The 25120-nt window shown below is 50.7% G+C and overlaps 1 protein-coding gene across 1 annotated transcript in view; it reads left to right on the forward strand.

Moving 5' to 3' along the window:
* The first annotated feature begins 792 nt into the window (after positions 1–792).
* LOC135216777 (uncharacterized) overlaps positions 793–25120 on the forward strand; it is a 323230-nt gene continuing 298902 nt past the window's right edge. Inside the window, exon 1 of the mRNA XM_064252261.1 lies at positions 793–967. Coding sequence (XP_064108331.1) covers positions 938–967 — 30 coding nt within the window. The 5' untranslated portion in view covers positions 793–937. The remainder of the gene's footprint in view (positions 968–25120) is intronic.

Here is a 25120-nt window from a genome sequence, read left to right on the forward strand (position 1 = left end):
CGGATGGCGAAAATACAAATGGATTAGATATGAACACTGCACAGGCTCTTGGGCCTGGCTGCAATATTACTGCTACTTGACTGTGGAAGTGACGACACGGACTGACAAGATTTTCCCCCATAGATATAGAGAGCTAAATGTCGCGAAGGATTGTCGCAAAAAAACGGATCCAGTGTTTTCGCGACAAAGTTCTTGTGGGAATAATGAAATACGAAATAGGAAAGCGCACAAAGGACAATCAGACTTTATATCTCTCATTAGACTGCATGGGAATGAAAACGACTCCATGTTAACAATAACTATTGATTTTTAAAAAAGGGTTCCGATTCTGCAGATTCAGGAAACCTCATTGAGTGTATGATGCAATACAAAATGAGGCAGATAAAATGCAGGTGAATTCTGTTTAAATTGGGATTCGAACTTTGGACCACCGGATTGGCAGCCGAGTGCGAAAACCACTCGTCCAGCGATGAACTCCTATTCCACTGGTACCTACCTATAGCAGTGAAGCTCTGAGCTTTAAAAAATGAGGGAAGAAACTGAGTGTGTATATTGTGAAGTGGCAAATGAAAATTTTGAGTACTTTTACTTTATTGTTCAGTATACACAATTAAGAACTTATTTACTTTAATTCTTCATTCATATATAGGCGATAAAGAGGAAATTATACCTAATATATTACCTTTAACAGATTTGATTAGAAAGGACATTGGGAATAGGAAGGAATTTATTAAAAGCATATGGTACAATAGAGAAAATAACCCTCAACAAGTGGAACCAAAAACACATGAGAACTGACGAAGGAAGGAGCCGTTCTATAAAATTATTCTCACTGCTACTACTGCTTCAGGATACGACTTTACCCGCAAATTTGATTTGGATGTATCCGAAATTTCGAAGAAACCTGCATATCAACAATTTTTCTTAAGTTTGCAAGATGTCTGTGAGGCACATAGATTTCCTAAAGGTAAGAGGATGAAAAATATTGTATTTAAACCCCCTTTAGAGTTGTGAAATATGAGGGTTGTTCTTAGGTGGCTATAAAGAGCACTAGGTTTTTGGTAGGTACCTAGCTACCTGCTTACTCACCTAGCCTAGCTATTTCTAGGTACGTATACATCAACCATAGTACCTAGCTAGGTTGGACAAAAGTTACCCAATAAGTATTCCCGTCTATATTAGTGTTACTAGGCTATGCCATACGGTTGCCATTCAGCCTTGTCTAATTGAGTTACCCAGGGGGAAACACCGCAGTGGATCCGTCGTCATCGCGTGGATCAGCCTTATTCACTCGATATTTAATTGGTGAAACAAGAATACATTTACATCTTTAAGCATAGGTACCATTCTAAAGATTGAAGTTTCGTCAACATGATGTGATGTAGGGTAAACAACCACGTGGACTGGCCAACTCACTGACTACCGCGTCTAGGCCACCCTCCGAAAAAGTACTTTTAACATGTCCTGACACCGGAGATGGTCATCAGTCACGAGTTGTTGGTGGTGAGAGAAGGAGCTCAAGACCTCTACTCTCCTTTCGAAGTAAGTACTATTTTTTCCAAAGTTAGAAATTAAGACCATATTTTAAGATTTAAACAGAGGGTAATGAAAAGGGTGGCCAATGCAGTGCCCACAATCCCAGAACGCTTTCGAAATTGTTCCGATACGTAGGCTAATACAAACCCTCGGTCCTTTAACAATAGGAAGGTAACTAGCGGCAGCTGGGACGGTCGTAAGCTTCGAACAAGGGGAGAACGGTAGTTAACTGCTTGTCCGCTCGCGCGCCCGAGAGGTGAAGAATCACTTGTTCCGACACGGCATACAAACCTTCGGTCATTTTACAATAGGAAGGTACTAGCGGCAGCTGGATAGGTCGTAAGCTTTCGAACAAGGGGTTCGGTAGTTAACTGCTTGTCCGGACAGGGCTGCCGCTCGCTGCGCGGACTGGGAGGTAAACAAAATCACTTTTGCTTTCGGCCTGCTGGCGTGTAGACGTGTATTCATCGCTCTATCTGCCCGCTTCATCGTCGTTGCTTTCGCATGTGGTTGTGTTTTTTCCTTTTTTCTATTTATTCTAGAATGAAACTGGAATTGTAAGTAACAATCATTTCATATTTATTTCCATGAATTCGATTGTGAACTTAAAGGATCTTGGGTTTCTTTTCCACGCCCTACCGATTACCCGTAGTGCCGGGTCTGAAGGGCATGAAGTGCCGGGAATTCATTTTCCCCAGAAATGATCCTTAGTATTGTGTTATGCTCCGGTGCCGACGGGAGGGCGGGACGACTGCGCTCGCTCCGAGCTTATATTTTGGTTGGAAATGTGTGAGAAAATCGTTAAAACGTAAGTAAGTGCCCCTTTCATTATTTATTTATTTTTTTTTGACCTGTATGCTCTTTGCCGAGCGAATGCGCTCGGCACAAAAACTTATTCTGTATGGAAGTGGAATCGCAAGTACAGTATTCTTTTCATTTTCATATATTTATTTTGATTGTAGCAATACTCATTTGTTCCGACACGGCATACAAACCTTCGGTCCTTTTACAATAGGAAGGTACTAGTGGCAGCTGGATAGGTCGTAAGCTTTCGAACAAGGGGTTCGGTAGTTAACTGCTTGTCCGACAGGCGCGCGCGCGCGACTGGTAGGTAAACAAATCACTTTTGCTTTCGGCCTGCTGGCGTGTGGACGTGTATCATCGCTCTCTGCCCGCTCATCGTCGTTGCTTTCGCATGGTTGGTGTTTTCTTTTTTTCTATTTAGCTAGTGAAACTGAATTGTAAGTACAATCATTTCATATTTATTTCCATTGAATTCAAGTGTGAATTAAAGGATCTTGGTTTCACCACGCCCTCCGATTACCCGAGTGCCGGGACTGAAGGGCGTAAGTGCGGGAATTCATTTTCCCAGAAATGATCCTCGTATTGTGTATGCTCGGTGCCGAGGGCGGGAGCGCTCGCTCCGAGCGTATATTTGGGTTGGAAATGTGTAGATGAAAATCGTAAGTAAGTGCTCTTTTCATTTATATTTTTTTGACCTGTATGCCCGTTGCCGAGCGAATGCGCTCTGCACGGAAACTTATTCTGTATGGAAGTGGAATCGCAAGTACAGTATTTCTTTTTCATTTTCATATATTTATTTGATTGTAGCAATACTCATTTTGGATCAGTTTCCGAGCTTACCCGGAAATTGATCCTTTCCCCTTTTTATTTGAATGAAGTGAAATCGCAAGTGCAGTTCTTTTTCATTTTCATATTTTATTGAGATTGCATTGTTTATTGGGATCAATGTTTCCGCTATTTCCGGGAATTGATCCTTCCCCTTTTATTTGTATGAAGTGAAATCGCAAGCGCAGTATTCTTTTTCATTTTCATATTTTTTTTTTGATTGCATCAATTCATTATGGATCAAGGTTCCATAAACCTTGATCCATAAAGGTAAGGAATGGATCCTTTACCCTTGCGCTCGGTACCGAGGGCGCAAATGCGCTCGATCCGAGCCCTTATTTCATTGTGAAGTGAATCGTAATGCAAGATGCTTTTTCATTTTATTCCTTATTATTGATTGCATCAATATTTATTTGGTTCAAGTTCCGCTCAGTCAGGGATTTGATCCTTATGCCCTTGCATTCGGGCCGATGGCACGATTGCTCTCGGGCTCTTATATGTTGTTGGGTACATGGGTGCTGTGCGGGGGTGGGGAACGAGAACCCCACCCCCCCGCTCAGCTCCCACAGATGGCCCTTCCCCTTGGGGGGGGGAGGTTTATCGGCGTTCTTTCTCCTCGCCCATCCGTCGACGCGGGGAGGGCGCTCGGTGCCCGATTGTACAATTGTATTCGGGGTCTTCCACTCGTTCGGAGGGGGCTCACCCCCCCGCGCGAGGGGACTTCCCCCCCACATAATCGCTACTACTGTATTTCCGCAGGTGCTACTGCCACGAGGGTGGACCTTGGTGAGGTATGGGCGTCTTCCATTTGCAGGGCGTGCTAGTGTCCAGGGCTGCGGTTCTATGTCTGGCCCTACTGCGGTCACCCATGGAGTGGTGACCACGCTCCAGGTGACAACGTCCCTCCTCACCTGGTGTACTCGCCTCACGTGGTAACAGTCTTGCCTACAGCGCTGTGAAGTGCCGTTCGCCGTACCGAGAGGGGGGGTGTGCCGCCGCCGCTCGTGGTTGCCCGCGCTGCAGCGACCACACTTCCGCTGGCCCTAGAGCTCGCCCCTGGACCTGCCGCCGGTACCAGGATGTTGCTGGCTGCTGCTCCACTTCCTGTGTTTCCGGTGCTGCCTGCCGTACCTGCCGATTCTGGGCTGACTGTCCATGCAGTTGCTGCGCTGGCTGTCCCTGCCGTTGCTGCGCTGGCTGTCCCTGCCGTTGCTGCGCTGGCTGTCCCTACCGATGCTGTGCTGGCTGTGCCTGCTGTTCCTGAGATGCCCATACCTGCTGATGTCGTCCCTGTTCGTGGTGGTACTACCCCAGACTTTGGTCTGTCTGTACAGGTGCGTCCGGGCCGGGGCTGGGCTTCGGCTACAGCAGCCCCGGCTCCGCCCTGGATAGCAGATCTTACGTCTGTCCTGAGGAAGCTGACGAAGAAGAGGAGGAAGGTGTCGTCGTCATCGTCTTCATCTTCTTCATCGTCGTCGGCTGCCGCCTCTTCCCCTTCGACTTCTAAGGCTTCACAGCCGAGGGAAGAAGAAGGTTGCCGCCTCCCTCCTAAGAAGTCTCCCTCGGGAGCTTCTCGGGACCCGCTCACCTCGGTGGGACGGGATGGTTCCTTCCGCAGGTCCTCCTGCTCCTTCGGGAGCGGGGCCCGTCTCTTCTTCCGCAAAGAAGAAGACTACGGGACCAGAGGGGTACCGCTAACACCGTACTTCCTCGCCTGGTGTCAGTGGTTCTGCCACTGCATCAGGGTCCGTCTCGGCCTCTCGTTCGCGGGAGGTACCGAGTGTACGGTCGCCTACCAGCGACCGTGCAGCCAGGAACCAGACCTCTGAGTCCGCTCAGCGTCAGGTTCACGGCACGGGGCGGAAGACTGGTGACAGCCGCTCACGCGACTCTCACCAGACCAGCTCTCACTCTCGCGGCGAACAGCTGGCTACCCGGGGACGTGACGGTCCACGACCGGCCACGGGCTGAGGCTGGGAAGAGGTCCGCCCGTTCGCCGTGCCAGCCACGGCTGGAACCAGCGACGTGACGTGCCGTGAGGACAAGCACCGGTCTCACTGTGACAGTGGAGCCTGCAGGTCGCCTGACCGTCGCTCTCACAGAGAGCGATCGGGTACGGCAACCAGCACCAGCTCTTCTGACACTCGAGATCGGGGGGGGCCGCTGTGCTCAGTCCAGCCGTTCTCCACAGCGAGACGGTTCGACCAGGCCTGCAGCTCGATCGCCACCGCGGGTTGACGATCGCCTGCAGCCCTCCAAGCCTGCTGGTTCTGCCAGCGAGAGAGGAGGGAGCGTCAGGTCTGCCTCTCCCGTACCTTCAAACCTCCTGGGGTTACAACCGGAGGAGCGAGGTATTGAGGAGTGATCGTGAGGGGTGCGCCCCTCATGATCCCACCACGACGCCCCTACGTGCCAGGCCACGGTTCTTGGACCGGCCAGGACGTATGCGCAAGTGGAGGAGAAGAACCGACAGAGGGCTGTCGCTGTTCCCCCTTCTTAGGAGGAAGGTTCTCGGAATATGCTCTTGTTCGAAGGGCTTAACGGTCCTACTCTGCAAGATGCTGTGACTTCCGAGATCCAGAGGAACTTTGCCGAGGTTATGGCGCTGATTCGTCAGCACAACGACCTCGTTGAAGGATCGCCGCTCCCACCAGCAGAGCCACGTCTCGGCTCGAGTCGTTTTGTTGGGGCCCGAGAGGGAACCCAAATCGACGGTGGGTCTGCGCCGCGATCGGAGCTTGCCGACTGTGTTGAACAGGTAGTCTCTCGTCTCCGGACAAGAAGGCTCTCTCAGTTCTGGCCGGTCGAACAAGCTACTTCACCTCCTCTACTGCGACAGAGGCGTTTCTACGTGTCTTCGGACACCGTATTTGAATACCCCTTCGGTCCTCCTGAGAGGTTTCGACCTCGACGAGGACTGGAATGAGTCGGAGGAGGACGGTATCGGCTCTCTCCTGTCAGGTGTCGATCAGCCCCACCCAGACGACGTTCACAGTGGCGGCAGACCCTTACCTACAGTATGAGTTCGTAACCCTCCTCGGGAAAACGTTTTCTCCTGACGATACGTTTTCCCAGGCTCGGAGAGGGCCATCGCCGTAAGGCGATGGCTGCTCCTTTTCTTCTCCAACTGCTAGTTCCGCTGGGAAGGCGAGCCAGTATCCAATTCCTCCCCCATTCCCTCTCTCCTTACGCTACGAGGGAAAGGGGAGGGATCCTACAGAGATTTCTCTGTAAGATCCCACGTTAGGGGTGCGCTACCGGGGGGGACTTCGGGTCCTACCTGACGTAAGCCCCGGTCGTTGAGGAGGGATCCTGCCCCCTTTCTGCGATTTCTACGGGAATCGAGAGACCACCAGCCGATATCGTTTGACGAATTCGGTGGGGGTTCGCAGAGTGCTTAGAATTCTACGGAATTTTCTAGCGCACTCAGAGTGTTCGAGTTTTTTACGATCTCCAAACACTTAGGCGAGACCACGGTCCAAAGTGAGCGAGAATCCCCGATAATTGTTACACGATAATCGGGAACCTCGTACTCGAATTCCTGTAATTTCTAGCATTTGGAAGAAGAGTATCTCACAGTAGGCGATTAACCTGGAATAGAGAAGAACGGACGGGAACTTCCAGTTTGGCTTGACTTGAACTATCGTCTTTGGTATTCTGTTCACCAGTGAAGCTTTCCTTTGGGAAAGACTTCTCCTTCACTCTCTTGACTAGAGAACGAAGGCGGTCGATCTCCAATCCTTATTCTCATTCTCGAGAGGAAAAGAATTTATTTGGATGGAGGTCTTGGTACAGAACCTACAAATATACTACGTATATTACCCTCGCGACATGATTCTTTTAACAGTTGAATTGTCCGGGGGGTAGGCGCATACCGTAGTTAACTCTACGGTTTGTGACCGAGACGAATTGTATCTTAATTGAACTGCAACTCGGGTTGCCTGCACCTACCAGCAGTTATCAGTTTTGATTTTAGATACTTGGTATTGTCATGACAACACCAAATCAGCTTTTGTATTTACCGAAATCCGTTTTCGTTTAAATATAATTGCTCGAGCGTATTCTTTATGCTCGATGGTTCTAGCCGAAACACATTCCTTCGTGGAATATGGATTACCTGGCAACTCAGGATGACGAGTCACCGAGAGCTACTGCGTATTGAACTGCCTGATAGCAGCTCAGTATCAGCTAGGTCTCGGAGATGCACTGTCGGTTACGTCTCTCTCTCCCCTGGTTTGATTGACTACCGAACCGTATCTCTGCCCAACAATCATGGACTTAGGTCTCTGATTAACGGGGATTCTCGCAATAATGAAGGACCATCTACTGCTGTGACGCTCGATTTCATCGCCTTCGACATTGCGAGAATTTTCAACAGAGATATCTCATTGTACTCTTCATCTTTCTGTTTACCGCACGGTAACCCAGAAGTCTGTACTAGTCTTCCGCTGCATCGCACCGCGATAATGCGAATGATTTTGCAGACATCTGAGTTTTGTCTTCAAAATATCTCGTATTCGTAGGAGTGCAATTATTCATTGTCACCCCGAATTAACAGATGTGTCAGAAGACATAAAAGCCTACTCTCCGACCTGACAGCTCTACTTCCAAATGTTCAGCCCATGAGAAGCAGTTCTTCTAGGCAGTATTTCCCTGTGTCTCATTACTGAAAAGCGCTCCGCATTCATTGCAACTACGATCCTCACCGGACAGCAATGAATAGCGGTTAGCGTTCTCAGTGTTTGTAGCACAGGTTCAGAATCTTGAGAATCCTTCTCTCGGTTCAGCTGTGAAGACGTAGGTTGCATTTTCTGTACACCTTCGTCTTCAACGACACATAGTGTTGTTTCTCCTTAGCTGAGAATCAACTATACTATGAGAGATATCTTGCCATCAGGGACCTCGGTCTGTAGAAGGCATTGACTTTCGCCTGTTGGGCACATGCCTTAAGAGAATCATCACCTCGCCTTCTGGCATCGTGACGAACAAATTATTTGTTTAGTCCCTCTTGGCATAACCCTTTTAAGGCGAAGGTCACGTGACTTGCTCGGGTGCTTGGACAACTTGCCTCCTACCGAACGCAGTCAGTCGGCAGCTGTCAGAGCGCCCAAGTCAGTTACGAACTTCGCTGTGGACTTAGTTCGGTTGTTCCATAACAGTCTTTTCTTCGTCCTAACGGCTTGTCACAGTACCCATACCATCGACACCCACCATTAAGTGTCGGTGTCCTATCCCACTACCGAGAAGAACTTCACTGCATGGGGATAGGAGAATGTTGAGACACTTCGCTGCAGACGGATAGACCAGTATGGGTACAGGACATCACCGAAGTCGAGAAGAGGGATAGGTCATACGACCATTCCCTTCTTTTCTTCTGAGGTAATTGCATGACTTTCCTGCGAAGTCAAGCATCCCAGGGGATGGGGATTCGTGACGCTCGATTTTGTACCGACTTCGTAGCGAAGACTCAGACCCTTCGGTTGCCTGATGATCGGTTAGAGTCCTTCACAATCCCCTCCCTAATGGACTTCACCGCCTTCGATGTGGAAGGAGATGCTGCTTTGTCCTGTGAAAGCGCGACCGCGCTTCGGAAGAAACTCGACATCCCAGGCTGAGTGTTGAAGACTCTTCGTCAGCACCAAGATGACCTAGAAGTACACTCCCTCGAGTTACACAAGAACTTCTCCGTGGCGCAGGTACTGAAGGCAGGGGTCTGGTACAACCAGACCACTGGCACCTCCTTCTACCTTTTGGATATTGCCCACAGGTCCTTGGATCGTTTCCTTGGGACCCGTGGTGGCTGCTCAACACGTTGTGTAGCTAACCCAGACCCTAGCAGGCTGAACAGCATCGAGTCCTGGTGTGACTGTAAGAATAGATAAGTGAATGAGAAAGTGACTGGCTTCTCTTCCTATCTCTTTTTCTCCCCCTCTACCCTGTGGGTAGAGGGATAACGTCATCACCTTGCTGGATAAGGACGAGATGCCGGGTGAGCTACTCGACAGAGCCCATCCTATCCCTTTCACTAGGGATGGGAGAAGCGAAAATCCACCACTTCCTCCTACAGGGGGGGGGAAGTGGATGCCAACAAGAGACAAACCATAACTTTATGTTGCCTCTTGCAAATAGGAACTTGTTCTTGTTTGCTGGTACGAAGAGATACGCTTGCCTCTCTCTTAGTACTTGGTCCAGAGGTCTGACCATTGATCCTGCGGTGCACACCCCGATCAATCGGACAGAGGCTTGGATCCCTCCCTCGCTCTTACGACCAGGGAGGCATTCCAAGGTTGGGCGAACACCATTCTGTTCACAAAAGACTCAGATTCCTCCCACCAAGAAGTGAGTCTTCCTATTGTAAAAGGACCGAAGGTTTGTATGCCGTGTCGGAACAAATGACAATTTGTCCAAAATTGCATTTTTCCTAACTATACAAACCTGAGGTCCTTTTACACATAGTCCCACCTCATGCCACCCCTCACTCTGCAGTTTTTGCTTGGGCCAAAAGCAAAAGTGATTTGTTTACCTCCCAGTCGCGCGAAACGCGCGCCTGTCGGACAAGCAGTTAACTACCGAACCCCTTGTTCGAAAGCTTACGACCTATCCAGCTGCCGCTAGTACCTTCCTATTGTAAAAGGGAAAAGACCTCAGGTTTGTATAGTTAGGAAAAATGCAATTTTGGACAAATTGTCATTTTTGCTTTCGGCCGTGGTGTGTGAAGACGTGCTAGTCATCGCTCTCTGCCCGCTTTTACTTCGTCGTGTGCTTTGATATTTGTTTACAATATCCTCTTTACTGGTTTGTTTGAGTAGTGAATGTGAAATTGTTAGTATTCTTTGTTCATTTTTCATATTATTGAAGTGAATTGATTATAGATCTTGAAATGGAGCTTTCGCCGCGCCCCCCGGTCGCCCGTAGAGTGTGTCCCGGGCTGGAGGGGCGTAAATGCGGCAGCTTCCGCTCATTTCCCGACATCGATCCTCATGAATTGTGTTCTCGGTGCCGAGGGCAGAGTGCTCTCGGACCGAACCATGTAATGTATGTGTGGATTGGTCTGAGGCGCAGTGGGTGCTGTATGAGGGTAGGAAGAGGCGTAGGCCCGCCAAGGAGTCGTCAGAAAGCTCTCCAGCGACTCCTTTGGTGACGGATACCTTGTCATCCTTCCAACCCCCATGCTCAGCCCCCACGTTTCACGCCTTCCCCTGCGGGGGGTTTCGGAGTCCTGCTCCGCTCTGGGTGGGGTTCGTCCTCCCCCAAGCGTGAGGGTGCCCCTCTAATTGACCCAACTGTTCCTCCCTCAGGTGTGCCTTCCGTGAGTGACGAAACATGGCAGGTGTGGGCATCGCTTTGGGACTGCAGGGCGCCCCCAGTATCCAGGGTTTGATTCAGCGATTGGCGGGGTCGGCAGTGGTCACTCATGGAGTGGTGACCACAACCACTACTACATTGACTACTACAGGGCACGCCGCCCCTCCGCACCTGGTGTATACCCCACACATTGCCTCGGTGACTCCGACAGCTGCCATACAAATGCCGATTGCTGCCGTACCGAGGAGGGGCGTGCCACCTCCACCTGGCTTCTTTGTGCTGCCGACCCCGGACTTCCACTGCCCAAAGAGTTCTCCCCTGGACCTGCTGCCCATTCCCAGGATGACGGTGGCTGAGAGCAAGCCGCCTGGGACGCCTGACCTTGCTGCTGTACCTGCTGTACCTGTTGCTGTTAGTGATGCTGGCCCAGCCGCTCTCGCCGCTCCTGTTGTGCCAGCTGCTCGTGACGCTCCTGCTGTGCCTGCCCCTGCCCACGTCGTGTCTCATCATGGTTGTGCTGCCCCAGACTCAGGTCCTTCCGGACAGGTGCAGTCGGGCCGTGTTGCTTCGGCAATTGCCCCGGCTCCGGCCTGGATGGAGGATTTGACGTCTGTCCTGAGAGAGCTGACGAAGAAGAGGAAGGTGTCGTTGTCGTCTTCTTCGTCGTCTGCTGCCGACTCTCCCTCTTCGACTTCTAAGGCTTCCAAGCCGAAGAAGAAGAAGGCTGCCTCCTCCCCCCCTAAGAAGGCTCCTTCGGGACCTTCGAAGGGCCTTTCTCACTTCGGTGTGACGGGGGGTTCTTCTGTTGGTCCTCCTGTTCCCTCGGGAACGGGGCCCGTCTCCTCTTCTGAGAAGAAGAAGAAGACGGGGACAGGGGGGTACCGGCTACGGCTGGTACCTCCTTGCCTGGTCTTAGCAGCTCTGCCGCTAAGCCAGGTACCGGCTCGGCTTCTCGTCCGCAAGAAGTTCCGAGTGTACGGTCTCCTTCGGGAAACCGTGCAGCCAAAGTTGAGACGCCCGAGTTCGCTTGGCGTCAAGACCGAGGCACGGAGCAGAAGACTGGCGAGAGCCGCTCAGGTGACTCTCGCCAGGCCAGCGGCCGCTCTCGCAGCGACCAGCCGGTACCTCGGGTTGACGTGACGGTCTCTGACCGGCCACGGGTTGAGGCTGGGAAGAGGTCCCCCCGACCGACGGTACCAGCCTCGGCTGGTACCAGCGGTTTGATGCGCCATGAGGACGCTCACGGCCTCTCACCGCGAAAGCGAGCTCTGCAGGTCACCTGACCGCCGCTCCCACAGGGACCGGGCGGATAGGGCGACCAGCAGCAGCTCGTCTGACGCACGGGACCGGGGTCGACGTTCTCAGTCGAGCGCACTGATGACAGTGACTGTCTGGTCCACCAGGCAGTCTCGAAGGCGTCTGGGCAGCCTCGATCGACTGCGGCCAAGCCCAAGAGCTTGGTTAGCGCTTCCTCGGTGGCTAAGACGATTGCATCGTCGAAGCCCAGGGGAAAGACTCTGCCTTCGACTTCTGCCAGGGAGCTGGGAAGAAGTCGAGAGAGGCGGGAAAACGCAATAGGGACGGCGTTCCCCCTCACCTGCTGCCGGAAGGGGGGGTTTTGGGGGGGGGTTTCCTAGCAAGACCATTGGGCAACATGGCAGTGCTACGGAGCAGAGACCTGGATAGTAGACGTCCTTCGGGAGGGGTATCTACTACCCTTCGAGTCTCGGCCACCCCTCACCTCCAACCCGGTCCATCTTCAGATCTACGTTCCTGGAGAGACTATCAGGGAGAACGACTTCATGCTTTCGGTGGACTTGAAGGAAGCGTATTTCCAGATACCAATACAGGGTACTTTGCTTCGGTCTCTCAGCCGCTCCACAGGTGTTCACGCGAGTGTTCACTCTGGTGTCTGCTTGGGCCCACTCGTCAGGGATACGTCTTCTGAGGTATCTCGACGACTGGTTGGTCCTGGCGAGCTCCCGCTCGCAGTTGCTACAGGACAGGGATCGACTCCTTGAGTTGTGCCGCAATCTGGGGATCGTGGTGAACTTCGAGAAGTCTGATCTCGAGCCCAAGCAGAGGATGAAGTACCTGGGTATGCTGATCGACACGGTAGCAGGGCGAGTCTTCCCCGCGGACTCGCGGATCAGCAGATTCAGGGAGGCAGCCGACCAGTTCCTGTCTCAGCAGGAACAGTCAGCTCAGCAGTGGCAGGTCGTGATCGGCCACCTGTCATCACTCTAGAAGTTAGTCCCTCACGGGCGTCTTCACCTGCGGTCTCTCCACTGGAGAGTAAAGGAGAGTTGGTCACAGGCAAGAGACCCACCATACATCCCCGTGTCCCTCACGGAGGAGGTGAGGCAGGACCTAGCCTGGTGGCTGGACGACAGGAACCTCTTAAGAGGAGTGCCTCTCCGCACTCCCCCCCCCCCCCCACCCCCCCCCCCCCCCCCCCCGGAGCTGTTGCTGTTTTCAGACGCGTCTACCGAGGGATGGGGCGCACACCTGTAGGAGTTGCTGGCTGCAGGAGTGTGGGATCATCAAGACAAGCACCTTCATATCAACGTCCTGGAGCTCAAGGCAGCGTTCCTCGCTCTCCAAGAGTTCCAGGACCGATTGGTGGGACACTCGGTGATGTTGATGTGCGACAACACCACGGTAGTGGCATACATCAACAAACGGGGGCCTAGTGTCCCTCCCGTTGCACCAGTTGACGCTGCAGGTGCACGAGTGGGCCATGGCCCACTCGGTGGAGCTGTCAGCCCGCTACATTCCAGGCAAGAGGAATGTAGTAGCAGACCAAGCTCAGCCGTCAGGATCAGGTGATAGGGACCGAATGGTCCCTACACCCAGACGTGGCGGAAGGGCTCTGCATCCTGTGGGGGCGTCCAGTAGTGGATCTGTTTGCCACCCGACACAGCAGGAAACTTCAGTTGTTCTGATATGTTATACAAACCATCGGTCCTTTAACAATAGGAAGGTAACTAGCGGCAGCTGGAACGGTCGTAAGCTTCGAACAAGGGAGTTCGGTAGTTAACTGCTTGTCCAACAGTGCGCGCGCAGCGCGGCTGGGAGGTGAAGAATCACATTTGCTTTCGGCCGTGTGGTGTCAGGACGTTGTTCGCCATCGCTCTCTTGCCCGCTTTATCGTTTGCTTTCAGGATTTTTTTTTTTTTTTTTTTTTTTTTTGCGTTTTCCCTTTGTGTGTGTGTAAAAGTGAACTGTAAGTACGCATATTCATTTTTCATATAGACTTTGTTTATTTATGATTATGGATCAAGGATCAATGTAATCTCCGCGCCTCCTATTACCCGATGACTATTCCGGGGTTGTGGTCCGTAAATGTGGAAAATTGAGAGTTTTCCTGAGATCGATCCCCAAGTCCTTTGTGCTCGGTGCCGAGGGCGAGAGCGCGCTCGCGCCGAGCTGTGTATTCTTGGGTGAAAGTGTGAAAGTGAAAATTGTAAGTGCACTACTCTTTTTCATTTTTCATTTATATTTTTGCCCTGTGCGCTCGGTGCCGAGGGCGCGAATGCTCTCGGCACGAGCCCCTTATTTTGTGTGAAAGTGAAATTGCAAGTGCAGTATTCTTTTTATACATGCAACTTACCCGGCAGATATATACTTAGCTATAGACTCCGTCGTCCCGACAGAATTCAAAACTCGCGGCACACGCTACAGGTAGGTCAGGTGATCTACCATTCCCGCCGCTGGGTGGCGGTATCCGGAACCATTCCCATTTTCTGACAGATTTTCTCTGTCGGCGGGGCCGGCAACAACTGTTGTTGGTTCCTCCTGCTTGGAATTCTGCTCGTTCGCCGAAAATTTGTTGGATTGATTTTGGTGAAGTAGTACTCTTTTTATCTCTGGCTTGGCATACGCTTGTTGTGGACTGTTTTAGGAATTGGATTAGGCATTTTCTCTCACGATGGCTGACGTTAAGATAACACCTAAGTTTAGGGTGTGTGCAAGGGACGAATGTAGGACTAGACTGCTGAAAGCAGAGATAGATCCCCATACAATTTGTGTTAGATGTAGAGGTTCTGAATGTTCTTTTGATAAGACTTGTGCTGAATGTGAGGGACTGACAGAACAAGAGTGGAAGGATTTATCTGCTTATATCAAGAAAAGAGAGAAGGATAGAGCTAGGAAAGCTTCAGCAAGAAGCTCTAGTAGATCATGTTCTTTTGAACTGGAGTTAGAAACTAACAAGGTAGATGATAACTTTTCTCCCATAACCTCAGCCCCTTCTCCCTGTGTTGAATCTAAGGATTCGTTTTCAGAAAGGGAAATCATGAGATCCTCGATCAGGGAGCTACAGGAACAGCTAAAAAGCTATGGAGGCTAAAAGTAAGAGTGTCAGTGAGTGCAGTGACCCCAGTGCATTGGAGGGGCGTCTGATTGGCTCCGCATTGCTCCTAGCCTAGACCTCTTTCAAACTCCCAGGACCAGGGGAGGAGGAATGTCAAAAGCTGCAGGAGGATGTGGGAGGCATCCCCAACGATCAGGCGTCCCTTCGGCAGATCCTGAAGTAGCGACCCAGGCTGCCTTGGATAGCCGTAGAAAAGGCATCCTGAAGGAGTGCTTTTCTGCTTCGGACTCCTCCTCGTCTAGGCGTGGATGGAGCTCTGCCTCTAAGTCTCGTCCTTTGAAGAGATCGTGGGTTTCGCCGAAAGGAGACGCTCTTGATTCGAGCCCCCCGAGCACTTCCCTGAGGATTTTTCCTTCCTAGTAGTAAGAAGGCGAGAAGACCGTCTCCAGCTGCTCAAGATCCTACTAAGCTCTTCCTGCTTAACCTGCAAGATCAGTTGTCCTCCCTGGTAGGCGCTCTCCATAAGGATTCTTCGCGAAGGAAAGACGCCTCCCTTCCGAGAAGAGATCGAAGTTTTCCTCTACTAGTAAGCGCTCTTCTCCTTGTAGAGGAGACGTATCTGAGTCTAGCAGGCGCTCTTCTCCTGAGAGACACTCTCGATCTCCCTTTAAGCGCTCCTCACCTCCGTACAAGAATGCTCCGCGCAGACAGCTTGAACCCCTTAGGAGCTTTTCTCTTCGCAGTAAAGTTCCCAGCAGTAGCCGCTCTCAGAGGAGACGCTCAGCTACTGTTTCACAGAGAGATCAGGAGTTGGACTCCCCTCTACTGATGACCATGGCAGCGTCAAGAGCCTATCAAGAGCCAGGATCTTGTCAGGCGCAAGGAGTCGAGTGAATGCCAGGAGCCTTTCAGGCTTGTCAAGAGCACATCAGGCGCCAGGGAGGGGACTAGTAGGCGCCAAGAAACCTAGTAGGCGCCAGGAACCTGCCAGGCACCAGGAGTCGAGTGGAGCGCAGGAGCCTTTCAGGCGTCAAGAGCATATTCAGGCGCCAGGAGCCCAGCAGGCGTCAGGAGCCTAGCAGGCGCCAGGAGCCCAGCAGGCGCCTAGGTTTGAATAGGACCCCTTCACACGTTATGAGCTCTTCAGAGAGTAGGAGCCCTTCGCCTTGCAAGACACAGGATCCTGATAAGAGATCTTCTACTTTTAAGAGCTCCCTCGCACCTTGCAGTAGCAAGCATAGGTCGCATGGAAGGCGATCTCCTTCTTATGACAGAAGTCCCGCTCCTTCTAAAAGCCGCTCCCCTTCGAAGGGCTCTCTTGCAGCCGGAGGGTTAGAGGAAGTCTCGGATGAAGAATTTCCAGTCGACGTAGTAGTCTCCGACTATAAAAGGCTTTCTTTGCTTTTGCTGAAGGAGTTTGGTGACACGCTTCAACCAGCTGATCCTCCCTCACCAGGATCTTTGCTTTCGAGCACGAAGTCTCCGAAAGCCTCCTCATTCGTGAAAATGCGTCCTACCCTTAGCATGAAGAAGGCATTCAAAGGATTTGGAGAGTGGCTTCATACTAAAAGAGAAGCGGGCAAGACAGTGTTCTCATGCCCTCCTTCCAGGCTGACGGGAAAACCTGGAAGATGGTATGATACCAAGGAGCCTATGGGCTTAGGGCTTCCCTCGTCCGCAGATACAGACTATGCTTCACTGGTTGATTCTGCAAGGTGGCGCGCTCTCCTCTCAGCTAAGGCTACGTGGGGGATGTGCGAGCTCGATCATCTCCTTAAGGGCCTCTTCAGGAGACTGGAGGTGTTCAGTTTTATGGACTGGTCTCTGGGAGCCCTTGCGAAAAGAGCCCAAGATCCGGAATTCGTGAGCATGGAAGAGCTCTCGAGCGTTTTAGCATGTTTGGATAGAGCAGTGATGGACGGTTTGGTGGAAGTTGCTTCCCTATTTGGCTCGGGAATCTTAAAGAAGAGGTCAGTTTATAGCTCATTCCTGACCAAGTCAGTCTCTCCTCTTCAGAGGTCGGCCTCATTATATTCACCGCTTTCTAGCCACCTCTTCCCACAGGACACGTTGAGGGATATAGCTAAATCCTTAGCTGGCAAGGCTACTCAGGACCTCCTTACACAATCAGCGAAGAGGTTCAAGCCCGCTGTTCCCTTTACAAAGAAGGAGAGAGCACCTCTTCAACAGCCCTTTCGAGGAGTCTCTTCTTCTTCGAGAACCCCTTTCAGAGGTAGGAGACCTGGCCACAGAGGAAGACCTTCCAGGAGACCTGTCGGGAAGGCAAAATGACAAAGAAGTCCTCCAGATATCTGTAGGTGCCAGACTTTCGAACTTTGCCAGAGTCTGGGCGCAGAGAGGGGCGGACAGCTGGACCCTCTCAATCCTCGAGAGAGGATACCTGATCCCCTTCAGGGAAAATCCCCCCCTAACGAAAACTCCAAGGGAGTTGACAGCAAGATACAAAGATCCTGTCAAGAGTCAAGCTCTCCTGCAAGCAGTGGACCTTATGCTGCAGAAGAGGGCAATAGAACTGGTTCGAGATCTCCATTTACCAGGTTTCTACAACCGACTGTTCCTGGTACCCAAAGCCTCGGGCGGGTGGAGGCCGGTTTTAGACGTAAGTGCACTGAACTTCTTCATGATCAAGAAGTTCTCGATGGAGACTTCTTCCTCTGTGCTTTCTGCTCTTCGTCCAGGGGACTGAATGGTATCCCTGGACCTTCAAGATGCATATTTCCATGTGCCAATTCACCCAGCATCAAGGAAATATCTCAGATTCATGTCACAGGGAAGAGTCTTCCAGTTTCGAGCATTGTGCTTCGGACTGTCGACGGCCCCTCAAGTCTTCACGGGCATCCTAAGGAATGTGGCACATTGGCTACATTTGAAAGGAATCAGGATCTCAATGTACTTGGATGACTGGCTCATAAGAGCAAAATCAAAGGATCAGTGTCTGGAGGACCTTTCTGTAACACTAAGAATGACACAGTCGCTGGGACTCCTAGTCAACCTCGAGAAATCCCAGCTGGATCCCCAGCAGAGCATAGTCTATCTGGGGATTCAGATGGATTCTCGGGGTTTTCTAGCGTCTCCATCAATAGAAAGGATAGAATGCTGCCTGTCGAAGGTTTCAGTCTTTCTAGGGAAAGAACATTGCTCCGCGAGGGAATGGATGAGTTTGCTGGGAACCCTCTCCTCGTTGGAGCAGTTTGTTTCCTTAGGAAGACTGCACCTAAGACCCCTTCAGTATTATCTGAAGGAGAACTGGGATCAGAGTTCCCAGGACCTAGAAGACTTTTGTAATCACGGACAAAATCAAGCAAGATCTACTATGGTGGCTGGACCCAAAGAAACTAAGCCAAGGAGTATCTGCACATTCAGAGCCCTCTCCGAGCGTTGTTTGCAGATGCGTCGGATTCAAGATGGGGAGCAATGTTGGGCTCGGAAGAAGTGTCAGGCACCTGGGAAGGAGCGCAGGTGTCCTGGCACATAAACCAAAAGGAGTTGAAAGCCATTCACTTAGCCCTCATCCACTTTCAAAAGTAGATCTCAGGGTCGATTATTCAGGTCAATTCAGACAACACGATAGCCCTCGCATATATCAGGAAACAAGGGGGAACCCATTCATTCTCCCTTTACGAGACAGCGAGGGAGTTGCTGCTTTGGGCTCAGGAGAAAGAAATCTCTCTCCTCACCAGGTTTATACAGGGAGAGAGAAACGTTCGGGCGGATCTGCTAAGCAGAAAAAACCAAGTTCTCCCCACCGAATGGACCCTCAATCCGCAAGTGTGCGAGCAGTTATGGGGGTTATGGGGAAGGCCGAACATAGACTTGTTCGCAACCAACTGGAACAAAAGACTGGAGAATTATTGCTCCCCGATTGCAGATCCAAGAGCAATAGCCATAGACGGCCTCCTGATGGATATGAAGGGCGTAGACGGGTACGCTTTTCCCCCCTTCAAACTAGTAGGGAAGTAATAAAGAAGTTTGCTTCCTCAGAAGGAGCGAAGCTGACTTTGATCGCCCCCTATTGGCCAGCCCTAGATTGGGTTACAGAGGTGCTGCAGTGGATGGTGGATCTTCCCAGATCGCTCCCACTAAGGAGCGATCTTCTCAAAAAGCCCCACTTCGACAGGTATCACAAAAACCTCCCCGCTCTAAGTCTAACTGCCTTCAGACTATCGAAGGACTTATTAGAGCGAGGGGGTTTTCTCGCGAAGCTTTGAAAGCAATCGCAAGAGCCAGGAAACCTTCCACATTACGAGTGTACCAGTCGAAGTGGGAGGTGTTTAGAAGATGGAGCAAGTCTCACGACGTATCCTCTTCCAGTACCTCTGTAACTGACATTGCGGATTTTCTTCTTTATCTTAGAAGAAAGTATAACCTAGCTGTCTCAACGATCAAGGGGTACAGAAGCATGCTGGGATCTGTTTTCAGGCACAGGGGGCTGGATGTGTCGGAGAATAAGGACCTACAGGATCTTATTAGGTCTTTCGAGACCTCAAAAAGCCAGACCAGCAGGAATCCTAGTTGGAATTTGGATGTGGTCCTTCATTTTCTTATGTCAGACAGGTTCGTACCTGCTAATAAGGCCTCCTTTAGAGACTTGACAAGAAAGTCTCTGTTCCTTTTCGCCCTAGCAACGGCAAAAAGGGTAAGTGAACTTCAAGCGTTAGAATGCAGTGGGTTTTAAGAAGGATGCTGCAATTTGCTCTTTTAAGCCTCTCTTCTTAGCAAAAAGCGAGAATCCATCAAAACCATGGCCAAGAAGCTTTGAAGTGAAAGGGCTTTCTTCTCTTACGGGGGAAGAACAGGAGAGGACTTTAAGTCCGGTAAGAGCCCTCAAGTTTTATTTGCAAAGAAAGTCTCTACTAGGAGGTATGGAAGAAAGTCTTTGGTGCTCGGTCAAGGATCCGACAAGACCTATTTCAAAAAACGCTCTGACATTTTTCATAAAAGACGTTATTAAGGAAGCGCACCTTGCTTGTGGTGATGAACAGTTTAAGCTCCTCAGAGTGAAGGCGCATGAAGTGAGGGCCATAGCAACCTCAATGGCGTTTCACAAGACGTGGTCTCTTCAAGCTCTAATAGAGTCCACGTATTGGAAGTGTAACTCGGTATTCGCTTCTCACTACCTAAGAGATGTTAGAGTTACTTATTAGAAGTGCATCTCACTCGGAGCGTACGTTTCCGCGGATTCAGTGCTGGGAGGAGCTGAGGTTAATCCTAATTAGTTTAGTTAATGTCTTTTTAGCGTTATGGTGTTTGGTTTTTATGGTCGTTTGGAAGAGGGTATAGGAAGTAACCCCTTTCAATTCCGAGATCTAACATGGTTAGGATGGTCAGGTGGTCGGGATTAACTTGTGGTCTCCTTGTTGTGTATTGTGTAAAACCTAAAGCTCTGTCATGTAAGAGGGCTAGCCCCCATTGATATGATACAGGTCAGGCTCTGTCATGTAAGCGGGTAAGCCCCCATTGACACGATCCATATAGGCTCTGTCGCGTAAGCGGGCTAGCCCCCATTGACATGATCCAGAAGGGCTATTCAGTTATAGGTCTCTACCTCGCTGAAGCTCTTGAGGCATGCAGGCTCAATGACAGTAATCATGAAGTCTTCTGCCCAAACAGGTGAGAACCAAGGATGGATACCCTACAACAATAGTTGTTTCCCATTGTTATTTTTTTTAATTATTGTGTGTATTTAGCTGTCTCTTACCCTCCACCAAGGTGCCAATCAGCTAAGTATATATCTGCCGGGTAAGTTGCATGTATAAAAATGATATTGTTAAGATACAATAAGTTTTATACATACTTACCTGGCAGATATGAAATTTTCATTATTAAAATGAAGTTTTTATGTATACTTACCGAACAATTATACAGCCGTGATTTCCACGAGCGGCAGGATACTAAATTCAAATTTAGCGCGTAGGCGTCGCCAACACTGGTGGTGATGACGTCATCTCCCTCCACTCGCGGGAGAACCAGGTACAACTGCCCAGGTGAATCCAATTCTTTCTGCCCGTCGTCCACCTAAGGGAGGAGGGTGGGTATAGTCATAATTGTTCGGTAAGTATACAATAAAACTTCATTTTTGTACATGAACTTTTCCTGTCAGACATATACTTAGCTTACGTCCTCTGACGTCACGACAGAATTCAAAACTCGCGGCTAACGCGACAGGTAGGTCAGGTGATCTACCTTACCCGCCGCTGGGAGGCGGGTGTAAGAACCATCATACCTTTCTTGCCAGATTTTTTCTGTCGTCGGTGTCGACCACACCTGTGTCGGTACCTCTTGACAGTTGGATTCTTTTCTCGTTTTCGCCCTGGATTGTTTCTATGGACTTTTGGTGAAGTACCCGATCTTTGGCCTGGCATTCGCGATTTGTGGACAGTTATTGGACTTTTCTTTGGATTTTCTTTGGTTTTTTCTTGGATTCATGATGTCTGATGTTGATACTAAGAAAACTTGCTATGTTTAGAGTTTGTTGTATGACTGAGTGTAAGGTGAGGCTACCGAAAGCTGCGGTAGACCCTCACACGGTATGTTTGAAGTGTAGAGGGAATGAATGCACCTTTAATAACCCTTGTTAATGAATGTGAAAAGCTGAATGAGATGAATGGAAGTCTTTGTCTTCCTACTTGAGGAAGCTTGAAAAGGATAAAGTTAGGAAAGCTTCTTCCAGGAGCAGTAGTAGATCTCGTATTAGCGAGTTGGATGTAGATAATCCTATTTTAGAAGTAGCTCCTTTGTCAGTTTCAGCTCCTGCTCCCTGCACCGAAGCCGAAGATGCGCCTTCGGAAGTGGCCTCAATGAAAGCCACCATTCGCAGTATGGAGAGGAAAAATCAAGCAACTAGAAGGTAAGAGTGATTCCAATAGTGATTTGTGCAGTGAAACCCAGTGCATGGAGGGGTGCGTCTGATCGGCTCCCTAATGCTTCCAGGCCTAGACCTCTTCCAGACTCCCAGTCCCAGTGGAGGAGGAAAGTCGAAAGCCGCAGGAAGGTTAGGGAGCATCCCCAACGGTCAGGCGTCCCCTCGGTAGATCCTGTTGATCGTTCCCAGGCTACCTGGATCGCTCCAAGAGAGAAATTTTGCGCCAGTGCTTCTCGTCGTCGCCTTCGCTTCTCCTAAAAGAGGATGGAGCTCTTCGGAAGCTCGCGCCCTTCGAAGAGAGCCTGGAACGCTCCCTGCGCCCGCCCTTCAGCCCTGAAGTTTTTTTCGGAAGAGACTGAGGTGGAAGCGAAGAAGCGTAAGAGATCTCAGGAGTATCGTTCCCACCGAGCGGAGATCGAGCCTCGTCTCCTGTTCACGAGTTTGTGAATTCTCCTGCAAGGGTGTTGGCTAACCTTCAGGCGCAGATTTCGGCTGGCTGGCTGGCTCTTTGCGTGTCTTCTCGTCGCAGGAAGGACGTTCTCGCTTCCTGTAAAGAAGTCCAGGCTCCCCTCTCCTGACTCTCGCTATTCGACGGAAGAGGCGCGCTCACACTGTGCGTTCGGATTCTCGCAGGAGGCTTTCTGCTTCGGACAAGATCACATCTGCGTCTAAGCGACATTCGCCTGACAGACAAGTTTCTCCTTCGGACAAGGAGCAAACTGCGCGTAGGAGATCTCACCCTACAGACGCTCTTCTCGAGACAGGATCGCTCCCCTTGACAGGCGCCAAGATCCTAGTAGGCACTACTCACCTCGTAGACCGCTCCTCGTCTCGCCTCCACTCTCCGGTTGACAAGCGCCCCTAAAATCGGGACAGGCGGCGTCCTTCGCTGGGACAGGCGTCAAGAGCTTGTTAGGCGCGTTCGCCTGGCAGGCGCTCTTCTCCTGACTTTTACTCGCCTCGAGTCAGGCGCCGAGAGCCTAGCAGGCGCTTCTCCCCTGGTAGGCGCTCACCTAGTAGGCGCTCGTCGCCAGAGATTCTCTCGCCTCGGTTCAGGCGCCAAGGGCCTGGTAGGCGCTTTTCGTATGGCAGGCGCCGTTCGCCTGGTAGCCGCTCTCCTTTGGATAGGCGCCAAGAGCCTGATAGAAGTTCTTCTTCAAACAGGCGCTCTGCACCTGACTGCCGCCTGACTCCTATTAGGCTTCAAGGATCTGGGGAACGCACTACTCCAGACAAGAAGGATGTTGCAAGTAGACACTTGCCTGAAGCATTGTCTCCAAGACGTGTACGTCTAACTTCTCTAGAGACTCCTTTAAGAATAGTCGCGCCTCTAAGATCAGGAGGGCTCTTCAGCTCAGGAGGAACAGGACCCCTCAGAAGAAGAAGGACCAAAAGACGCCTCAGTTTCCTCCTATAAGAAACTAACAGAGTTACTCCTGCAAGAGTTTGGAGATATCCTTTCTCCTGTGGCTCCCCTTCTCCTCTTTTTTTTTTTTTTCGTTGATTCTCCACTTCGAAGACCGTCGAAGGTTTCGTCTTGTGTAAGGATGAAACCTCCCACTGTTTCCATGAAGAAGGCGCTGAGAGGTTTTGGGGAATGGCTCCTTTCTAAGGAAGAGAAAGGGAAGACTTGGTTTTTCTTTCCCTCCCGTCTAAACTGACCCCGGCAAGATTGGGATTCTGGTACGAATCGGGAGGGAGAACCTTTAGGCCTCGCTCTCCTTCGTCTGCGGACTCGGACTTCTCTTCATTAGTGGATGCTGCTCGTCGTTCCGCCCTCTGTCCGCCAAGACTACGTGGGGAATGAACGAACTTGACCACTTACTGAAGGGAATGTTCCGAGTCCTGGAAGTTTTCAACTTCCTTGATTGGCTTTAGGTGTGCTGGCTAATAAGACCAAGACCCCAGATGCTCTGTCTCCTGAAGATCTTAACTGTGTACTCACTTGCATGGATAAAGCAGTGAGAGACGGATCGAGTGAAGTCTCCTCACTGTTTGGAGCTGGAGTGGCTTAAGAAACGGTCGGTCTACTGTTCGTTTCTCACGAAGGCAGTGTCTCATGCACAAAGGGCCTCGCTCTTGTATGCTCAACTCTCTCCTCTTCTGTTCCCAAGAAAATTATCCAAGATGTCTCGAGTGCCTTCAGCTAAGGCTACTAGGACATGTTAGCCCAGCGGCAGGAACCTCGCTCTGTCTTCCAACCCAAGACCAAGAAAGAGACTCCTCTGAGACAGGAGCCCTTTCGAGGAGGACCCGCTGTCAGAGGTTCTGCAACCAGAGGGGACTAGACCTTTTAAGAGAGGTAAAACCTTCTCTAAGTCAGTCAGAGGGAAGAAATAGCGGTCAAGGACTCCAGACATCAGTGGGTGCCAGACTACTGAAATTTGCCGACGTCTGGGCCCACAAAGGGGCAGACAATTGGTCCCTATCGATTGTCAGCAAAGGATACCTCATTCCCTTCTCGTCAAGACCACCATTGACGACAACTCCGAGGGAGTTGGTAGCCAAGTACAAGGACCCCATCATGAATCAAGCCTTTCCCTCTAGCAGTAGATCTCATGCTAGAGAAGGAGGCTATAGAACTAGTGAAAGATCCCGCTCTGCGGGCTTTTACAACAGACTTTTCCTAGTTCCGAAGAACTCAGGAGGATGGAGACCGGTGTTGGATGTAAGCGCCCTGAACGTCTTTGTGGAAAAGAGGAAGTTCGCCATGGAGACAACTTCCTCAGTGTTAGCGGCTCTTCGTCCAGGGGACTGGATGGTGTCTCTAGACCTTCAGGACGCTTACTTTCATGTGCCGATCCATCCTTCTTCACGGAAGTATCTACGATTCATGATGGGAGGAACATCTTCCCAATTCAAGGCCTTGTGCTTCGGCCTATCAACTGCACCCCAAGTTTTCACGGGGTTAATGAAAAACTGCGCAGTGGCTACATTTGGAGGGAGTGAGGGTGTCGCTTTATCTCGACGACTGGCTAATCAGAGCAGAGTCTCAAGAAAGATGTTTGGAGGACCTTCAAAAGACCCTTACATTGGCAAGTTCGCTGGGACTTCTGGTGGAACTTCCAGAAGTCTCAATTAATCCCCAGTCAAGAGAGGATCTATCTGGGATTCGGATAGCTTCTCTGGCTTTTCGGGCTTTTCCGTCGCCAGAGTGGATAGCTCGTTGCTACGAGAAAATAACGACCTTCCTAGAGAAAGATGCATGCACAGCGAGGGAGTGGATGAGTCTGCTGGGGCACTCTCCTCGCTGGAGCAATTCGTTTCTCTAGGAAGGTTGCATCTCAGGCCTCTACAGTCTTCCTATACCAGAACTGGAGGCGTCTCCCTAGATCTGGAGTTCTCCTTCAAGATCTCAACGGAAATCAAGAGAGACCTTCGGTGGTGGAACAACCCACTTCGATTTGTGGAAGGAATGTCTCTCTACATGCCGAACCCCAGCCATGTGGTTG

The sequence above is a fragment of the Macrobrachium nipponense genome, chromosome 6, assembly GCF_015104395.2.
Source record: "Macrobrachium nipponense isolate FS-2020 chromosome 6, ASM1510439v2, whole genome shotgun sequence".
In the NCBI taxonomy this organism is placed as follows: Eukaryota; Metazoa; Arthropoda; class Malacostraca; order Decapoda; family Palaemonidae; genus Macrobrachium; species Macrobrachium nipponense.